We start from the raw sequence: 18,169 nt of genomic DNA on the forward strand, positions 1-18,169 counted from the left end.
TGTTCTTTGAAATTAATTAATATCTTTTAATAATATCTTATATAAATTAAATAGCATCAGTAATTATGTTACAGATTTTAGTATCAATTCCCAAGGATTAACTATATTTTTAACAAGTATGGTAATGCGGCAAGTTCTCACAAAATTATGGAGAAATATTAGTCCTGCGATAGTGAGAAAACAATTCATGCGGTATTTTAATTTCAAATTTTAATTGCATTAAAAGAAACTCATAATTTATTTGCAGTATACATCAAGTATATTATTTGCACATTGTACCTCATTTGACAAGCTTAATGAAAATGAGAAGTTGAAACTGGATCCTCCAGATATAAAAAAACTAACCTATGAGTATATGATAAAACAATCTGCATTGGATGCTGCTAATAGTGCAACCCAGGCATTAACTGTCACTTACATGGCTATAATAGATCTGAGCGTTGCATACAGGTAAATAAAAATAATATAGATCTACATAGAGGAAAATAAGATATCTCTGTATTAATGTTTATTATGATAATTTTATAGATTATTGTTAAATGAACTCATTTCTCTTCTCGAAGAAACTATAATACGCAACGTAAATGATGCACACTGGGATCTGATTGTGGAAGTACGAAACGAAATGCAAGACAAGAAAGAGAAGATTACGGTAATAAAGAATTGCTTGCTGTAATATTTTAAATATTAAATATCACAGTCTAAAAAGTAATTAATTAAAATAAAAATTCTCTTATACAACAAATTATGCATAACATTGCATTATAGAATACATATTGTACCACAAAAAAATTTTTATAAAATTATACAAGTTAAAATACAATTTTTTTAAATTAGCGCTTAGCTACCTATATGGATTATGTGCATAAAATGGCAGTAGCTAGCGCAGAATTAAGTTATATGTGTGGAATAGACAGTTTGTCCAGTACACTTCAACAGAGGATAGAGGATGCGTTAGCTAAAGTAAAAGCAGAAACTGATAGCAATACAAAGTTGGAACAAGCATACTGGCATATACAGGAACAGTGCATCAAAGGCAGTAAAAAAAAATACTGAAAAACAATAAATTTTTATAGGAAAGAGTTCAACATTCTCTTTCAAAGTATGTTTTGTTGTTTCTTAAAAAATTTAAAAATGATTTGTATCAATACGTATATTAATAAACAATTTCCCTCGTATTTACTAATGTTTTTTGTACAGCTTTAACATTAATCTTATTTAAATCTTTCTTCCTTATATTGTATTAAATAAACTAGTTTATTGTATTGAAGTTGTATGAGATATTAAAGAGAGACTATTTTATTCCTAAATATTTCTTTTATGATCTAGAATTCATAACATCTTTATTATAAATGTTTAATATAATCCGAATAAAGCCTTACTAATCTCTTTAATTTAGCAACGTATTCAAGAATTGCACGATTTTGTCTCTCGTTACATTTATAATATTTTCAAGTTTGCTTTAATAAAATCAATGAGGTATAATATAGATATATTCAATATAAGTGACACAGATGTATCAATAAATGTATATCATTTAATGAACAGCAAAATTATACCTCTCATTTTTCAGAAATCTATTCCTATTACAAAAATCAAGTTTTTAAAATACAGTATCAAGACATATGTACATAGGTAATATACTCATATAATATTCAACACACATTATACAGGTCAATATAATAAATAAACATTGGAAGAATATTTACAGATGTGCAAGAGCAGCTTCAAACATCTAAATGAATTGAGACAATATGTCGACCAGGCACCATCACCAAGCCTAAGACTCTTGCTTCTGTGTGCTCCGTAGATAAATATTCGGTACACGAGCCCAAAATAACGTTGGCATCACGATCTGTACACAAGAATGCTCCTCTCAACACTCTACCATCTGTCATTTCAATACGTAGATGTCGATTCAGCCAGCTTCTCAACTTCTGCTTGGCTGACAACTCCTCAGAGATGACTGCCTGCTGAAATCATAAAGTTAAGAATATAACATATACTTGTAGGAAAATTTTGTTCTTTAGAAATTTTGTTTTAACTCTATACAATTACACTTGTAAGATCATTTAACAAGTTTTATGCTGAATACTTGTATTTAAAAAAGGTACATGTATTTATATATCTAAGTGCAATCTATTTAACTTTCTAGAGTTGATATAGATTTATCAGAGCTACTCAATTATGTTCTTTATATTATATCTATAAAGGATGCACTAATCACATGGAAAATTGAATTCTGATCAAATAAGATAATGTTTACATATAATACAATTTATGTGATAAACAAACTTGTATTATAATGTGAATAAACTTTTAGACAAGAATCAATAACAGATAGTTTTTAACCTATAATGTATAAAAAATATCCATTGAGCATAAGTTTTATATCATAACTTAAAAATTCATTATTGAGCCTTACATGCACACACAAAACTATACCAGTATTGTGATTTCTATGTTTAAGATTTTAGAATATAGTCTTAAGATGTCATAATTTAATTACAAAACTATATTAGCTAGCATATTAAAATATTAGTCAAGAAGATATTGAAATAAAATGAAACTATGAATACTAACCTATGGCATCTTTTGAAAGTTAAATGACAGAATAAATACGAAGAGAATATAATACATGGTATATTAATTCAATCAGGTTTCAGTTTGTAGAATATAAGCTATGTGCACAATAAAAATTGATAAAAATCTGAAGTAATTCTCATGACAGACATCGTACGGTTTTTTGTAAGTAATAGGAGGTGCTATGAAAAGTTAAAGAGATAAATAAAGAGAGAAGACTTATAAAATTACCTTTTCATTCTCGTGGACATGCTCGTTGTTCACGACGTTGCTCAAATTATGCACTGTCTCCTTCATATTCGCACTCATTGCACTCTCATTATTTGTTCTCATTTATTTTTATTCACTTTTCTTCTTCTTTACTTAATAGCTTATGCCTCCACAGATAAGTAGGAGGTCATTACGACCAGATGACATCCAAAAATTTATACATATATGAACGATCAGCTTGATCTTCTTCAAAGTTTAAATTCGCGTACTAAAAAACGAAGAATGCCTCTGATTGGTTATACAATATAACCTCTGCACACAGAACACGGCAATGTTTGTTGCACGACAAAAATTGGCGCAAGAGTCAATCAGTTTATCGCTTTTCCACAAAAATAAAGGAATGATTGGCAAACTTCCTCCAAGTACATAACCAAGCGTTATCGTGTTCTGTCATGTCTGCAGGAGTCATTAAGGTGAGTTTTCATGCAGAAGGAAGAGACTGTATGAATTTATGAAATAGAATTGGCATTTTTTTTTTTAAGGTAAATTTCTTATACGGTTCATCTCTTTTTTCTTTTCCTCTCCAGAGAAAAAGAAGAAAGATGAACCGTACAAGAAGTTCAACTATGGAAAAGAAACACGGTTAATGGTAATAACGGTAGCGTGAAAAGGCACTCCTCATCAGTCGAATGTGATTGTTTCTTACTTTTGAATTTAATTTATCACATTCGATGGTGCTACTTTACTCAATGAACGATTATTGTACTAAATACACCTATTAATATCAAATTCTATCTTATCAGATGCCGGTCAATAAATGCAATTCCCTCCTTTGGAAAAATTCCACTGTCACTAATATGATCTCGCCTCGGTAAATTTAGGAACGCACTTGGCACAATCACCTGTATGTATACTACAGTGCGGCAGTGACAGCATAACCGGTGTATTTCAACATTTTACTACGTGTCATGTACGCAAATCTCATTTGCACTAGTAACTGACGAGCGTGGATTTGTTTCCCCGCGTACTCCTATCTCACTTGCAGTCGCTTCGTGCATCTTCACAGGTAGTAGCGTCTCGACGATCTTGGTGATTTTAAATTGAGACAGTTCTAAAAAGTTCTCGTGAACGAAAGTTCTTTAATCTACGAACGCTCTGAAACATATGCGTGACGAATACGATCACACTCTGTAAATTGTTGTCGAATCGATTAAAGCCTGTTGATGTTTTTGTCGAAATATGAGAATTTAATCGCTATGACCTTTTGGAAAGGTTTTAATTGTCACTCTTCAGCAATTTAACGCTATTCGGAGATTAAAACATAATCTATTGCACATGTACCTTTTTAATATCTCTTATCAGATAGATTTTTCTTTATTTGAAAACAGATGAATACTTGTCTCAATACAATCAATTAGAGAAATAAACACTTGTCTTAATAGTCATATTAATTTGCAGCTGTAAAATATGCGGCAATTAAAGGGCAAAACGAAAGAGACGAATAAACAGAAGAAAGAAAGGAAAAAGGAGTTCCTTGAGAACAAGCAGAGAGTGTTCACGGTTGTGTTGCCCACTATGGCTGCAATATTTGTGATAATAGCGGCATATATCTACTTTAAAACCCGTCCAAAACTCATGGAATACTAATAACTATGTCACTTGTCATCCATCCATTCACATCAGATGACTGTGCTATATCTTGACAATGCATAGACAATTCCGTGTTGTATTCTTATGATTATATGAAAGTTTTTCTAAATGGAGGCACATTCCTCTGCTCTCCCCAGAAACATTTTGTACCTAAATCATGTACTGAAGACAAGATGCTGTTTTGCGAATGTCTATATTGTTTAATTTGATAAAAAAGTATTCTTCAAGTCAAGAACTACCTAATATATTAAGTATAATTATCAGATATAAAACTTAGGAGTCAATGTTTTTTACAAATTATTACTGCATAAGAGAGGAGTTCGTTAATTATATTGCATTTCTAATAAATAATTAAATTTATTTACATCGAATAGTGTATATAATAAATTTACCTTAATTTGTGTCTTCCTTGATTCTTCTGTTTAATATGTTATTGAGATATCATGGAACTATACAATTACAGAATTTTGTTCATGTAATATTCGGATGTTTTATTACTGAGATATCACATGCGAAAAGTCCATATCTGTAAAACAATTTTATTAATTAATTAAATTAAAAGATGTTAGCATGTAAAATATTTTAATAATAAATATGGGTCCAATATACGATACAAAAATATATTTATTATACATAAATAGTATTATGTGTGTTATCTCTTCTTGCCTTTTTGCCATGTATTTTCTCGACTTTAACTCAATTTATTATGTATTTCCATCATACGTAATTATAACTAGTATTATCAAATTCCTCGCCTAAAACCTATGAGAAATGATACCGATTTTATTTTTTGCGAGCACAACAAAAACAAGTCTTTTTCTAACATTCCTCTTCAATTATAAAATTAATTACATTTTAAATATTTTATTTAATTCAAATTGAAAATGCAATTTAATGCTATTATTGAATATAAATAATCTTTTATTATTTGGTCTAAAAATAGTATAAATCATTTTTAAAAAGTCGAAAAAGATGTATATATTATTTAAATTTTACAAAATCTTATTTTTTAATCTATGAATTTGTAATAAATATAAATATCAATTGTTATCATCAACACAATATGGAAGCGGAATTTAAAAAAAGATTATTGAAAGATTCTTTTCTGTCAAACAATTTATAATACTGAATGAAATAAATAATTCAAATTTAAACAAAAGGATTATTAAAAGTTTTGAAATTAAATTATATAAAATTTGAATTGTGACACAAATAAATGATTTTTTAGCAATTAATAGCTTGCGAGACTTTAATAGCTCTTTTATTTAAATTTGAATCGTTAAATAATTTATGACATTACGTTGTTTCGAACTAGGGTAAACAAAGCGACGAGCATCGCTCTGATATCGGAACGCAGACGTCGCAGACACGTGGATGATAACCAATAGGGAGGCAACACGTATTCACGTCCCTGATGTATTATCGCCGATGACGGTTACTCGCTTGATTGTATTGTTAATTACTGCCGAAAGCACCGATCTATGATGGATTACACAGTGCACCTACTCTTTTCAAACTTCGCAATATTCTTGCTTTACATAAATTGTATTCAAGGTATTCTTTGTATTTATTTCACAGTAATACAATTGTCTATTAATGTAGAGTCAATGTAGGTTATGTTATTTCCATCACTGAAGTGTCATATTCGTCGCGTATCTTATTAATGTATATATTTCTGGCTTGAGTTTATTTGTGTTCATTGATCTCCGCATTATAATTAATGCCAGATATTTTTAATTGTTAATAAATGTTTTTATAGTATAATTAGCAAGATATCTCAGTATCTTAATCTGGAACACTGTAATCTTTGTCAACTATATCTCAATTTGATATATACATTTTACAGCTAAAGGGACCCAACATGTAACATGTGGCTCTATACTAAAGTTAATGAATGTAGACTATAATGTAAGATTACACTCTCACGAAGTAAAGTATGGTAGTGGTAGTGGACAACAATCCGTAACAGGTACCAATGCCAAAGAAGATGGTAATTCCTACTGGCTTATTAAAGCAGAATCAGGAAAGCAATGCATGCGAGGGTGAGCTATAGTTATACTCACATATATTGATTATTATCTTTACCTATACATAAACATATTGTAACATTTTCTATAGGAGACCGATTAGATGCGGAGATATTATCAGATTGGAACATGTCGTGACAAAAAAGAATCTTCACTCGCATCTTGTTAGCTCACCCCTGACTGGAAAACAGGAGGTTTCCGCCTATGGAGATCACAAAGGAGAAGGTGACACTGGTGATAATTGGATGTTAATATGCTACAATGATTTTTGGGAAAGAGATGATACAATTATGTTGAAGCACATTGATACAGACAAGTAAATATATCCTATAGATTTTCAGACAGTGTAGAAAATTCTTTATGGATTTTCAGTACAGATGAAAGATGATACTGTTTAGCTATTTAAATAATATTATGTGTTTAGGTACTTGGCTGTTAGTGGCAGAACTTATGGTACTCCAATTAGTGGCCAGACTGAAGTAGTAGGTGAATATTCTTCAAACAGTCCTCATACACAATGGTCAGTGATGGAAGGATTGTTTATTCATCCGAATGATTTCAAAGCACAGCATTATCCACATACAGAATTATAAAACAATTATTATAACGGTAATTTAATTTGGTATATAAGACATGTATATATGTGTTGCAAAGCTCAAGTTCAGTATATTTATTATAAAGCTGCGCTTTCGAAATTTTCAGAGTAACATTAATATTATATTTTATTTGAGAAAAAAATTACAGAATCAATTGCTTAAAATTTGTGAATACAACTATATTGAATTGAAATTTAATATGTATCTACAGTTTTGCTATTACATTTTACACTATTGTTATATTAAAAATTTTCACATTTATGATAATCATATGAATTAAATTAATAAGTAATTAAATAAATTAAAATCATAAAGTATACCAAATATAATTTAGAAAGATAAGTATAATATCACTGTTGAACATACATGTAAAGCAAATCGAACCGAGAATATAAAGCATATATCCGAAAATGATTATTACAGAAACAAAATAAATACAAACACAATACGTTTTATATCGAATATTTATTTACAGGTATTAACTTAGCCTCAACAAACATTAATTTCTGAATTAATCATATAAGAAATAAAATTATTTATTATAATATTTGAATTTACACGTTATAAGTATACTTTAACTATAACACTTCCGCTATCTCTTGTATGAAAAGTTATACGCAAAAAGTAGTTTATTGTAATTACAAAAGTCACAAGTTTAGAAAAAAGTTGTAACATTAAAGAAGCGTATCTATCTATAGACTTTATTAATATCCTAGAATATTCGGTAATTGTAAAATGCGCTCACATTCGTGTTCTCTGTCATGTATGAATGCATAAATGTGTTGTATGTATGACTGTATTTATTGCTACGTAAGTATATAATATAGAAATATGTGTTTATTAAATTTAATCAAGTTGCATTGTTTATTCGATTAATTTCATACTTCCTTTAGTTCGTACTTGCCATTGATATCTCGCGTGCCTACAAGACCGTTATACGGAAAGATAATATTTGATAGACCGTAACTTCCAAAGATCTCCTTTAGATTTTGTCTTCCCGTCACATTAACGTAACGTTGTTTGCCGGTTAAACAACTGTGTAACTTCCATATGCCAAACACCAGACAGATACACAGAATCGACATCAGCGTATCAAATATTGTGACTAAAAGTATACTGGAACTACCTTTGGAACGCAACAGTCTCATCAGGGCAATAGGGAAACAAAAGTTCAGGAATATATTGAAATAATCCGCATCGCTTTTCACTATATGATTAATGTTCTCATACATGTATGGACCCAGTATGCACAAGGAGTACAAGCATGTCAGCGAGGTATAGAAACAAAATAGGATAAAGTTGCCCATGTTCTGGCGAAGTATACAGGCACCTAGGAAGAAGCAATGATGATCCTTGAAGTGAAAACACTTCTTACAGAAGACACAGTGCTGCGTTGGTTTGCACATGTAGCTCTGACACTTCTCGCAGTGCCAGAACTTGTAGGTTGTGTTGTGAACAGGTAGTTGCATAATGTTGGCCTGGTCGACTTTACGCTGTTGAGTAATCACGCTACACAAGTTACTCTGTATCTCTTTAATCTTCATTGGATTCGACTTACAGCTGATGTTGTACACCGAATACCAGTTGAGATATACTTGCATGCAGAGGAAGACGAAGACTGGCGAAACCTTCTCATTAATGTAAATTGTAATTGCAATGACAAATATAGTAGAAATTAATGTCACCAATGGACATAATCGTTTAACAATTTTCAGGCAAGTTTTTATATGTTGAGGTTGAGGCATACCTCATCGATGAATAGTCTCTTTAAATTTATAATATATATAAAACCAATTTTTTAGACGTATGTATAGAACCAATTTTTAGACACTTATTCGAGCATGAATCTCTTCATTTTATATAATTTCTCCTCGTATTTATATTTCTGGAAAAATAATAAATTTATCAGATAAAATTTTCTTAACACGATTCTTAATATGATTCATTTACGTGCTAAGAAAAAATTCTTTTTTAATATAAAGATACATAATTTAATTATAATGACATTGTTAAAAATCAACAAACATTTTATTAATTTTCAGCATGTAAAATCGTTCACTGACCTTAATCATAACCTCAAATTTATTCCCGTACGTTTAATTTAATTTAGTTTTATTTATTTAACAGGTCGTAACTATCTTCGAAACAAACACGATTATCTGAAACGACCAGCAAGCACTTGTCATAGCATAATTTCCTCGAAAATGTTCATATTTCTCACAGCAACAACGCATCTTTTCATTAGTACACTCCAACGTGTATTACTTTACTGTATGCCTATAGACATTGATCGCGTTCAGCAGAATCAACAGTTTTACAACTGTTTTATGATTCTTCGCTTAGATAAGATTATTCCTTTAGATTTAGAAGTATAATCCAATCAGCGAGACGAATCATAAAACGGTTGCAAAACTGTTGAGTCTGCTGAACATTAATAAAATAGAAATATATCGGTACATATTCGTGTAAAAGATATCGTAACTAATAATAGTCAGAAAAATTTCTCACTTCTAAATAATAAGAAAATATTTGTATTAATATACCATTATTCAAATTAAAAACTTATAAAGATTCTCCAGAAAATATTTCGGAGAGCAGAATGGATAATAAGGGTTTAATTATAATCAAACATATATAACAGCTATATGCTATTTATTCTTACTATAAAAAAAACATGGGTATATTTTACACAATTATACTTTTGTGTGTGTGTGTGTGTGTTCATAAACGAGTGTTACAAAACGATAATAGTTCTATGTTGAAAATATGTAGACAATTATGATTAAAAACAAGGTAAAAACATAAATTAATTGTAAATTAATCTTAACTGTAGCAATGTTAAAAACTATTCAAAGAATGATAAATATATAATAAGATCTTTCCTAAATAAAAGATTCGGATAAAATCAATCGGAGGCACTATTTATATATATTAATTAATTAAGCTTACAGATAATAAACAGAATTTATCTTTAAGTTTAGCTCATTAATTATCAAATATTAATTTAAAGTCTAACACATATTCTGTTTTACCTTTCTCTCTTTTTTCTTCTCTTAATATATGTATACATCAGTACAGACCTTTATACATATTGTACATACGCGTGTAAAATTATAAATATCTATGTTAATTACTATGCCTATCTTTGTACATTTGTGTAAATAACAACAGTAAATATATCGAATGTATCACTCTTATACGAAAATATTGTTAAAGCAGTCTTCAGCAATTATATAAATACAACATAAGAATAATAATAATACAATTAGAATTTACAAATATATATATAATAGAACAATCTAAAAAGAGTGGGAAAAAATAGAAAAAAAAGAAAAAGAAGAGGAAGACCAGCAACACAACAATAATGTGATCAAAATAATAAAAATTTAGTGAAACAATTATACTACCATAAGTATATTGCTATTCTTTGAAGTATTTTTAACCGTGTATATAACACGCGCGCGCGCGCGCGCGCGCGCATGCACGCACAAGCACACACATATACTCTACATTAATCTATAGAGTTTATCTTCTATGGTTTTAATCATTATTCAAATTTTGTGTATGCCTAAAATCTCACACACATACATACATACGTACATATACACACACATTGTACCTTTTTTTGTACACTAATTTGTACTTTTTTTTTTAAATAGGAATAAGAATACGTGTATGTGTGTGCGCCACGAAGCTACTACTTGAAAATAGATTTCTGTAACGGAACATCTCGCTCTATGTAAATCGTGTAAAACTATACAAATATATTGTAATATGATTTGCGCAAAATTTATCAAAATATACTGTTGCGATGGTGATAATACGATAATTTCAACAATGGAAAATGTAAAAAATATGCTCTTTAGGATCTTCACTCTTTCTCTCTCTTGTAATCATATCCTACGATATAATTGTTTATGATGCATACAAGTATGCTCAATTGCAACGGTATGTTGCTCTTACATTGTTCTCGGAGAAAAGAAGACATTATGCATTTCGTTAGCAAATCTGTGATTCTTGATTCTGTTATTACTCTGTATTTATAATTACTAGAGACTAGTTTAACGATACTCTTGTATAAGAGTAGTATGCTTCACCGTAATTCTCCGATCGGTGCATTCTGAGACCATAATTCGTCTATAAATCTATATAAAGTATCACTGACAGCTACCTGTAACAGACATTAACAAAGAAGACATAATTATATAATTTATCGTATATTTTCGAAATTTTCGTGAAGCAGCTATCTATTTTAATAATATCTGAATTAAAAATTTCAAAATATTAGGCGAACAATTTTAAGTTAAAAAAAATCTAAACAAATTTTTTAATTATAAATTTTTACCTTATATGGTGTTGGATTCAAGTTCCTTTTATGATCGTTGCGCAATGTATTGAGAGATTCTTGCACTCTATTACGAACCTCTTGCAAAGTAGGTAATGGTTGACACAATTTGCCATCTTTCCAGTATATCTGAAAAATATTTTTATTTATTAATTATAAATCGTAAATATTATTAACGTCAGTAATATATCAATAATAACATATATAAATCCGTTTATAAAATAATTGATAAATAGTTTATATAAATCAAAAAGCACAATGAAGTAATCGAATTTCCACGAAAAAAGTTTAATATAAATTGATCAAGGAATCTAAACTGTATCGAATGCAAAATTTTAAACATTTATACGTTATCATCTATAATATGTTATGTATTATAATTTGAACATTATAGGATTCTTTTTATTTTAATCAGATGATACCTACCTTATGCAGAGACTCTACTCGAGATGGTGTAACATTAGCCCTTTTTGTTTGCTGAAACGGATGCCTACAAAGAACCTTCTGCATTACTTGAGGTGGTTCTTCCGTTGTTTTCTGCAAAAGATCTATCAATGCATAGCCATCCGACCCGTACAATCTATAAGCATCTTTTCTGCCTGGTATTGTAACCTTTCCGACCTCTTGACTCAACTTGATCCTCGGCTCATCATTAATTTCGACCATTTTGTAAACGCACCCTAAAGCCGGTTGCCTTTGGCATGTTACGAGATGCGTTCCAATTCCAAAACAATCAATTTTATGGCTCTGGAAAGTACCATATTTTTATGAATTATATATTTTTTACATTCGCGATTTATAAATTTTTACCTGCTCGTTCAAACTTATTATAGTCTCCTCATTGATGTCGTTGGACGCACAAATCATCAATTTTGCAAACCATGGTATATCGTACTTTATAGCAATTTTCTCGAAAATATCTCTTGCCACGTTACTAAGATACGCTAAATCTCCGCTGTCAATCCTGATGCCGATAGCTCTGTATCCCAAGTCATTCAAAGCTAACGCTACCGCGCAGAAGTTTAACAGACCACTCCTATTCGTAAAATATATGAGATATTTGAGTAACTAACACTACTTTATAGTACTGTCAACTACAACGAAAAATGAATTGAAAACCAATCTAGTTATACACTTTCTATATAATAATTGCAAAAAATAATTTATTGATTAAAGCCTAAACTTGGCAATGTATTCTGTGTTAAAATATATTTTTGTTTCAATTTAAATTAAAAAGTGAATTTTTGTCACATTACTTCTATATTTTTTCAATACAAATTAATTTTTTTAGATTTGCCAAGTTTAGAATTAAGAAACATTGCGTACACAAAAAATTAAGCTCACAATAAAATAACTAAAACTAATAAACATATGCATTCATTGTTAATTAGTATAGAATAACATAAAGAAGTAATAAGTATTTCAACCAATTATTGTATTGTCATTGATTACATTTTCAATAAAGAAAAGTATATAATATTCTAGCAAATATACAAACATATAGCCAATTGGTATCTATTATATCGATGATATAAATATATCACGTTTATATCAACGATAAATGTATAACGTTTTATTTACAAATATACTTTTTCGCTTTTTACAATATAATTCCTTTTGTTTAATATTTTAATGGTGTGGTAGTCTTGTATATTAAACTCGTAACAAAATTCGCGACAAAATTGCATATATTTAAATAATAAAACATATGATATTTGTGTAACATATAAAATGTGCCCATGTCAATTTCCAAAAGAATTAAGGGGCAGAATTGGGAGGGGCACTATATAAGATCATAAATATAGTGATTAACTAAATTCTAATAAAAAAATAGGATTTTGGTTATTTGATCTCTAATTGACACGTCATAAAAGTAGCATGATATGATAACAATTTGCAATTTGCCCGTTTTACAGAATATTTGCAACATTTTCTAAATGAAAAGTAGAAGAGTAAATTAAATTAATATATTATCAACTATTAAATAATTCAAAGAAGCTTTAAATTGCCAAGTTATAAATATATATATCAAAATAACTTTCTATGTATCCCATAAAATGCAATCTTAACCATTATAATATATTATTTAAAAAAAGATAGGCTTTAGTGGCGCAAAAAATTCAAATATAGTTCGCAAAGCATAGATTTGACGAGAAAAAGGGAGAAGGAAAAGAATCGCATTCCGCAAAACAGGCAAATAGAGCGATATCGTACCTCACATAGAGCTCACCCAATTCGCCTCGTCTTAAAAAGCCATTCTTGTGAAGTTGCGAAGTTGGTTCTGATTTAAATGGGTTGTTTCTCACACAGTTTTGGGCGTGTGTATTGGACCCATTAGTTAGAAGTTTATTCTTTACATTTAGGTTGGCCACTTGTGCCTTGGCCGACGTCTCAATGCTACAAACACACTCCTGTTAAGCTACAGTGTGTATACGCATGTCGTCGTGCCTGTTCGCAACGCGCTGACAAAACTAAATTATAGTATCGCTAGTGGCATTGAATTAAGAATATACTTCTCATTGAAATATAAATTTATTTACGCTAATTACTTTCCATTTCTGTAGATAGAAGATATGTATATATAAAAGATCAGTGAAAAAGTTCGTGCCCAATTTATTATTCAAAATTAATAATTTTTAGAGCACAAACTTCTGTACTAATCTATATATATATATATATATATTTAAAAGAAATTTTACAGTAAAAAACGTAACATTAAATCTTTGAAATTATAATTATGATATATATTACAAATTATATACAGTATATCATACACTGTATCTATGCGTAATTAGAAGAAGGAATTTTATTTATGTATGTGTTACAAACACCCTCTACTGTATATGTAAAAAATATAAGCTAATACATGCAATCGGACAACAATTAACATGCACAGTATACGTAATGTCTCAAAATATGTACCTACAATATTTTAAATCGTTTTTATTTTAAATAATCAATCAAAAATTTGTTCCCAAAGTATCTTTATACTTTTTATTAATTTAAATAATATGTACACAATATAAGTATTGTATCTATATATACTATATAAAATTATGAAAATATTAAATATACCAATATATATATGTATATTATTTATAAGATTTAATATTTAAATGTTGTATATTATTTATGTACATATAAAATAATCAAAAGTATAATAAAGCTATTCGTCAAATATATAAGACAACATATAGTATACTAATAATATAAAAGAAATTAATATAAATAACAATATTTGTGCAAATATTGCATTGATGTAAAATTGACACTAGTGTACATAAAAAAGAAATTTAACCAAAGTTTACAAAACGCAAATTTAAAAAACATACACATACAAATATCAAACTTTCTACTTAAAAGCATTAAATAGAAAAGAAACATAATTACGTACCTCTTAACATCATACGTGTCCACGAGAGCAGTGAATCTTTCCGGGAAAGCAACGGCATAACTAATCAAAGCCGCTAATTCTCCATCAGACGCCTGCGAAGCTAAAGCTCCCAAATCGTCGGCAATGGCCTCGCGATGCTTACAAGCGAGTTCCAATACATCTAAAACGTCACCCGTTTGCTTATGCGCCAATGTCTGTGAGAGAAACGAATCAATCTGTTTTTCTTGTTTTCAATTATATTATGCAGAATTTCAATTTAACATTTATTAGAAATAATTTAATTAACTTAAAGAAAATTCACGTGTCGAATGTACTTACCTTCCCTTGAAGATCGCTGATGCTAGTAAAAGACGTGATATATGCGTGTGCATGTGTGCCACATACAGGTATATTGAACAGCTTTCCAGCCAAGACATTACTAGTCCCATCAAATCCACCTGTAACATGATAAGTTACTTTAAATTAAATTTAAATTGTTTTTAATATTTAGTTTATTTACGTTATTAAAATATGTATTTTTAAACATGTATTATGATTGGCACTATAAGGCCAATGTTTTATAAACATTAATTAAACAATAAAAATATTTCCGATTATCTTTTTTATTAGTCTATATTTAAATATAACTGTCAAAGATTCCTATAAAAATTTTTGGTTAACTTGCATCCTACATGCATTTAAAAATAATAGCTAATCAGCTTCAACAGTTTCACACGAGACATATACATGTTTGTATGGCTTACGTGCACACACGCGCGCACGTGTGTGTGAACATACACACAGAGTTGAAACTGTGTATCTCTATCTGACCTCCCTAAATTGTTACTCATCACCTAGGCAGTACCAACCAGTACTGAGTGGAACAATGTATTGATTTCACTTTTCACAAAATAGTTAAGTATAGCGTAAGGGTGATGAATGGTACCAGACACCTCCGTTTTCGTTACATCTTATGTTATATATAGACTGGTATAGGTATACTTAAGGCTTTTTATGTTTCAAACTTTATATATGGTTAATGAATAAAAATATAAATGTTTTTCAAGATATATTATGCACAAACAGATATTTATACATTTTATTAGCAAATATTAAACGTATGTATTATGTACACAACAAAAATTTCTACATCATATACTTTTACGTTTATATGCGCTTTCGTAAGCCATTGCGATATAGTACAATTACCATGCACAGTAATTAGTATAATAAATGTATGCAATACGAACAAAAATTACGTAGCAACTGATACCAGTGGCAATTAACATAAATTTCTTATGCATGGAATTTTTTGGATTTAACGCTAATTCTGAAGCTTATTTTATATAATAGAGCTACACGTAACCATTTTACTTCAAATATGACAAATGCAATCTGTAATTTTTCATTTAACTCGTAATATATCATAAATGCAATCTGTAAACTTAATATATCACACTAATTAAATAAGATAAATATAAGTAAAGTATTTACCAACATAGCTGTATTTAGATGCACTCAATCCTCCATCAGGTCCTTGCGCTCTTCGAAGACCAAATTCAAGTAATGTTATGTTTTTCCCAGCTACCATGCGATATCTTGCCGCATTGGTTGCCATTAGACTTGCATAGTTGACCAATGTTAACAGAGTTGTTTCTAAGAGCTGTACCATTATTAGTGGTCCTTCCACTCTTATTAAAGGAACTCTGCAATTGAAATCAACAATTACATCTAAACAAAATTTACATTTATTCTAACAATAAATTAAAATAACAATAAAAACATTAATTAAATTGTTAAATATTTTTTGTAATTTATTTATAAATGTATGAAAAGCTTTTATTTATATTTCTGTTGCAATAATATAAGTTTCTAAAATACTGAAATTATATTTTTAAATATTGACTTTTCAGAAGAGAGAATAAGAAAGATCTTTCTTAAACTCACCTTGGAAATACAACTGATCCCTCATCTATGGCGTATATTGTGACATTTTTTGCAGTGAGACTTTGTAAATAATCAAAGAAGCTTTGGTCTACTGTAGCAGGCATAGTCGACTTCAGGTACTTGATATCTATAATATCAAGAATAAAATATGTATATGTGCATAGTAAATAGCTCCAGCAAATACATACCACTAGGAGAATAATGAAATTTATTCAAGAATTTTATGCATTCCTCAAGACCAGCAAAGATCGTAAACTCTCCCTGAAAAGGATTCTTACGGAAGAATAAATCAAATATAGCGTGATCGTTCATTTTGCCGCTCTTCCAATAGGCGTAAGCCATAGTGATTTGATATAAATCTGAAAACAAGCATTGTCCTTCAGTAAATACGAAATAAAACTTGGAATCCAAAAATTCAGTATCATCTCAAAAAGATTACAAACTGATTATAATAAGTCATCAGTAAAAAAAAAAGGAAACGTTACGTAAGAAACAAATCGCGTTTACCAGCAATTCATGTCGAATTGTGTACCTTCGACATTCTACAATTAAATATCAACTACATTAATGCCGTGCCTTTTCCCGACAGGAAAATTGCCATATTTTCATATCGTCTTTTTATCTCCAAGGCTGCGTTTTGCAGTGCATACCGAAGGTAACACACGTATTTTTTTGCATGTGAAAGCAGCTTAGTGGGAAAAAAAAAAACACTCTAAGCAGGTTCGCATTGATAAATGTAAATGCCATGATATGCCAGTAAGAGATGTTTGCGCGTGGATTAATATGCTTACATCATCATATAGGATATTAACAAATATAATCACGCTCTTTATACTTGTACTTGCGCGCGTAGTTATACAAGCGGTAAGTACGAGTGATTCTTTCCGTTTGACGAAAACGCCGTTGTGCACAATTTAGCATAACAATTCCGTATATACTTTGTTCCCGTACGACCTTCTCGTTCCCTCCTATCTATACGTCGTCGTGACATCGAGAAAATTAGTCGCCGATCACTCAAGTGGAAAAGAAAAAAAGAATAAATCCTTCGCATTGGAGAAAATGCGATTGCATTTCACCGCTTTCGTTCGAGAAACACGTTTCCATTTCCGCGTAGGCGATATTCAGGATGCTTCTCCTGTCGGAAAGCGAGCGTCTCTCTTTGCGACAGGTCGAGGTTTCTCGCTCGTGCAAACGATTCGTTTCCGAGGACAAGAGCGACGGAATAGAGGTTAGTTCGATGCACAGATTACCGAGGGGAAATCTGTGAGACGCGACGCGATCCACCCCTTTCCCCTCCGTTACATACAGTTACATACAGTTACATACCTGTAAGCAGCGGCTGAACGATGCCGTTCTGCCGCGAGTTGCAGCATGTCCCACCGTCGTCATCCGCTGACATTTCGAAAATGGGAGGACCACTCGCGATATACGACTCACT

The 18,169-nt window shown here is 30.1% G+C and overlaps 5 protein-coding genes across 12 annotated transcripts; 2 read left to right on the top strand and 3 right to left on the bottom strand.

Annotated features, from left to right (window-relative positions):
• Nucleotides 1-97: 97 nt before the first annotated feature.
• On the top strand, nt 98-1,805 carry LOC108775383 (uncharacterized). 3 transcript variants are annotated; one of them, XR_001940757.1, is made up of 6 exons: nt 98-172; nt 248-450; nt 529-652; nt 838-1,102; nt 1,574-1,635; nt 1,701-1,780. XR_001940757.1 is itself a non-coding variant. In XM_018541725.1 (5 exons), the coding sequence occupies exons 1-5, from the start codon at nt 119-121 to the stop codon at nt 1,737-1,739; spliced, it is 471 nt and encodes a 156-aa protein (XP_018397227.1). In that variant the 5' UTR covers nt 98-118; the 3' UTR covers nt 1,740-1,805. The 3 variants fall into 3 exon arrangements, 2 of the variants coding, with proteins under 2 accessions (XP_018397227.1, XP_018397226.1); XM_018541725.1 differs by lacking the exon at nt 838-1,102 and having other exon boundaries at nt 1,712-1,805; XM_018541724.1 differs by lacking the exons at nt 1,574-1,635; nt 1,701-1,780 and having other exon boundaries at nt 838-1,170.
• Nucleotides 1,677-3,745, bottom strand: Sbat (LSMD1 domain-containing protein Sbat). Of its 4 annotated transcripts, none has more exons than XM_018541727.1 (3): nt 3,696-3,745; nt 2,815-3,061; nt 1,677-1,973 (listed from the first exon to the last, which is right to left on the bottom strand). In XM_018541727.1, exons 2-3 carry the CDS (start codon nt 2,914-2,916, stop codon nt 1,728-1,730), a joined length of 348 nt encoding a protein of 115 aa, XP_018397229.1. In that variant the 5' UTR covers nt 2,917-3,061; nt 3,696-3,745; the 3' UTR covers nt 1,677-1,727. The 4 variants fall into 4 exon arrangements, with proteins under 4 accessions (XP_018397229.1, XP_018397228.1, XP_018397230.1 ...); XM_018541726.1 differs by lacking the exon at nt 3,696-3,745 and adding an exon at nt 3,500-3,566; XM_018541728.1 differs by lacking the exon at nt 3,696-3,745 and adding an exon at nt 3,451-3,491.
• Nucleotides 3,746-3,786: 41 nt separating this feature from the next.
• Nucleotides 3,787-7,119, top strand: LOC108775382 (stromal cell-derived factor 2). Of its 2 annotated transcripts, XM_018541723.1 has the most exons (5): nt 3,787-3,859; nt 4,252-4,417; nt 6,290-6,485; nt 6,562-6,786; nt 6,895-7,119. In XM_018541723.1, exons 2-5 carry the CDS (start codon nt 4,261-4,263, stop codon nt 7,061-7,063), a joined length of 747 nt encoding a protein of 248 aa, XP_018397225.1. In that variant the 5' UTR covers nt 3,787-3,859; nt 4,252-4,260; the 3' UTR covers nt 7,064-7,119. The 2 variants fall into 2 exon arrangements, with proteins under 2 accessions (XP_018397225.1, XP_018397224.1); XM_018541722.1 differs by lacking the exons at nt 3,787-3,859; nt 4,252-4,417 and adding an exon at nt 5,813-5,997.
• A 648-nt stretch (nt 7,120-7,767) lies between these two features.
• On the bottom strand, nt 7,768-8,760 carry LOC108775491 (palmitoyltransferase ZDHHC22). The gene has a single exon (XM_018541873.1). The coding sequence runs from the start codon at nt 8,665-8,667 to the stop codon at nt 7,945-7,947; it is 723 nt and encodes a 240-aa protein (XP_018397375.1). The 5' UTR covers nt 8,668-8,760; the 3' UTR covers nt 7,768-7,944.
• Nucleotides 8,761-10,691: 1,931 nt separating this feature from the next.
• On the bottom strand, nt 10,692-18,130 carry Naprt (nicotinate phosphoribosyltransferase). 2 transcript variants are annotated; one of them, XM_018541779.1, is made up of 11 exons: nt 18,058-18,130; nt 16,920-17,090; nt 16,732-16,858; nt 16,279-16,490; nt 15,124-15,242; nt 14,806-14,999; nt 13,626-13,808; nt 12,222-12,447; nt 11,838-12,158; nt 11,412-11,540; nt 10,692-11,237 (listed from the first exon to the last, which is right to left on the bottom strand). In XM_018541779.1, the coding sequence occupies exons 1-11, from the start codon at nt 18,128-18,130 to the stop codon at nt 11,160-11,162; spliced, it is 1,833 nt and encodes a 610-aa protein (XP_018397281.1). In that variant the 3' UTR covers nt 10,692-11,159. The 2 variants fall into 2 exon arrangements, with proteins under 2 accessions (XP_018397281.1, XP_018397282.1); XM_018541780.1 differs by lacking the exon at nt 13,626-13,808 and having other exon boundaries at nt 18,058-18,111.
• Nucleotides 18,131-18,169: the final 39 nt, after the last annotated feature.

This window comes from Cyphomyrmex costatus, unplaced genomic scaffold, assembly GCF_001594065.2.
Source record: "Cyphomyrmex costatus isolate MS0001 unplaced genomic scaffold, Ccosl1.0 scaffold30, whole genome shotgun sequence".
Classification (NCBI taxonomy): Eukaryota; Metazoa; Arthropoda; class Insecta; order Hymenoptera; family Formicidae; genus Cyphomyrmex; species Cyphomyrmex costatus.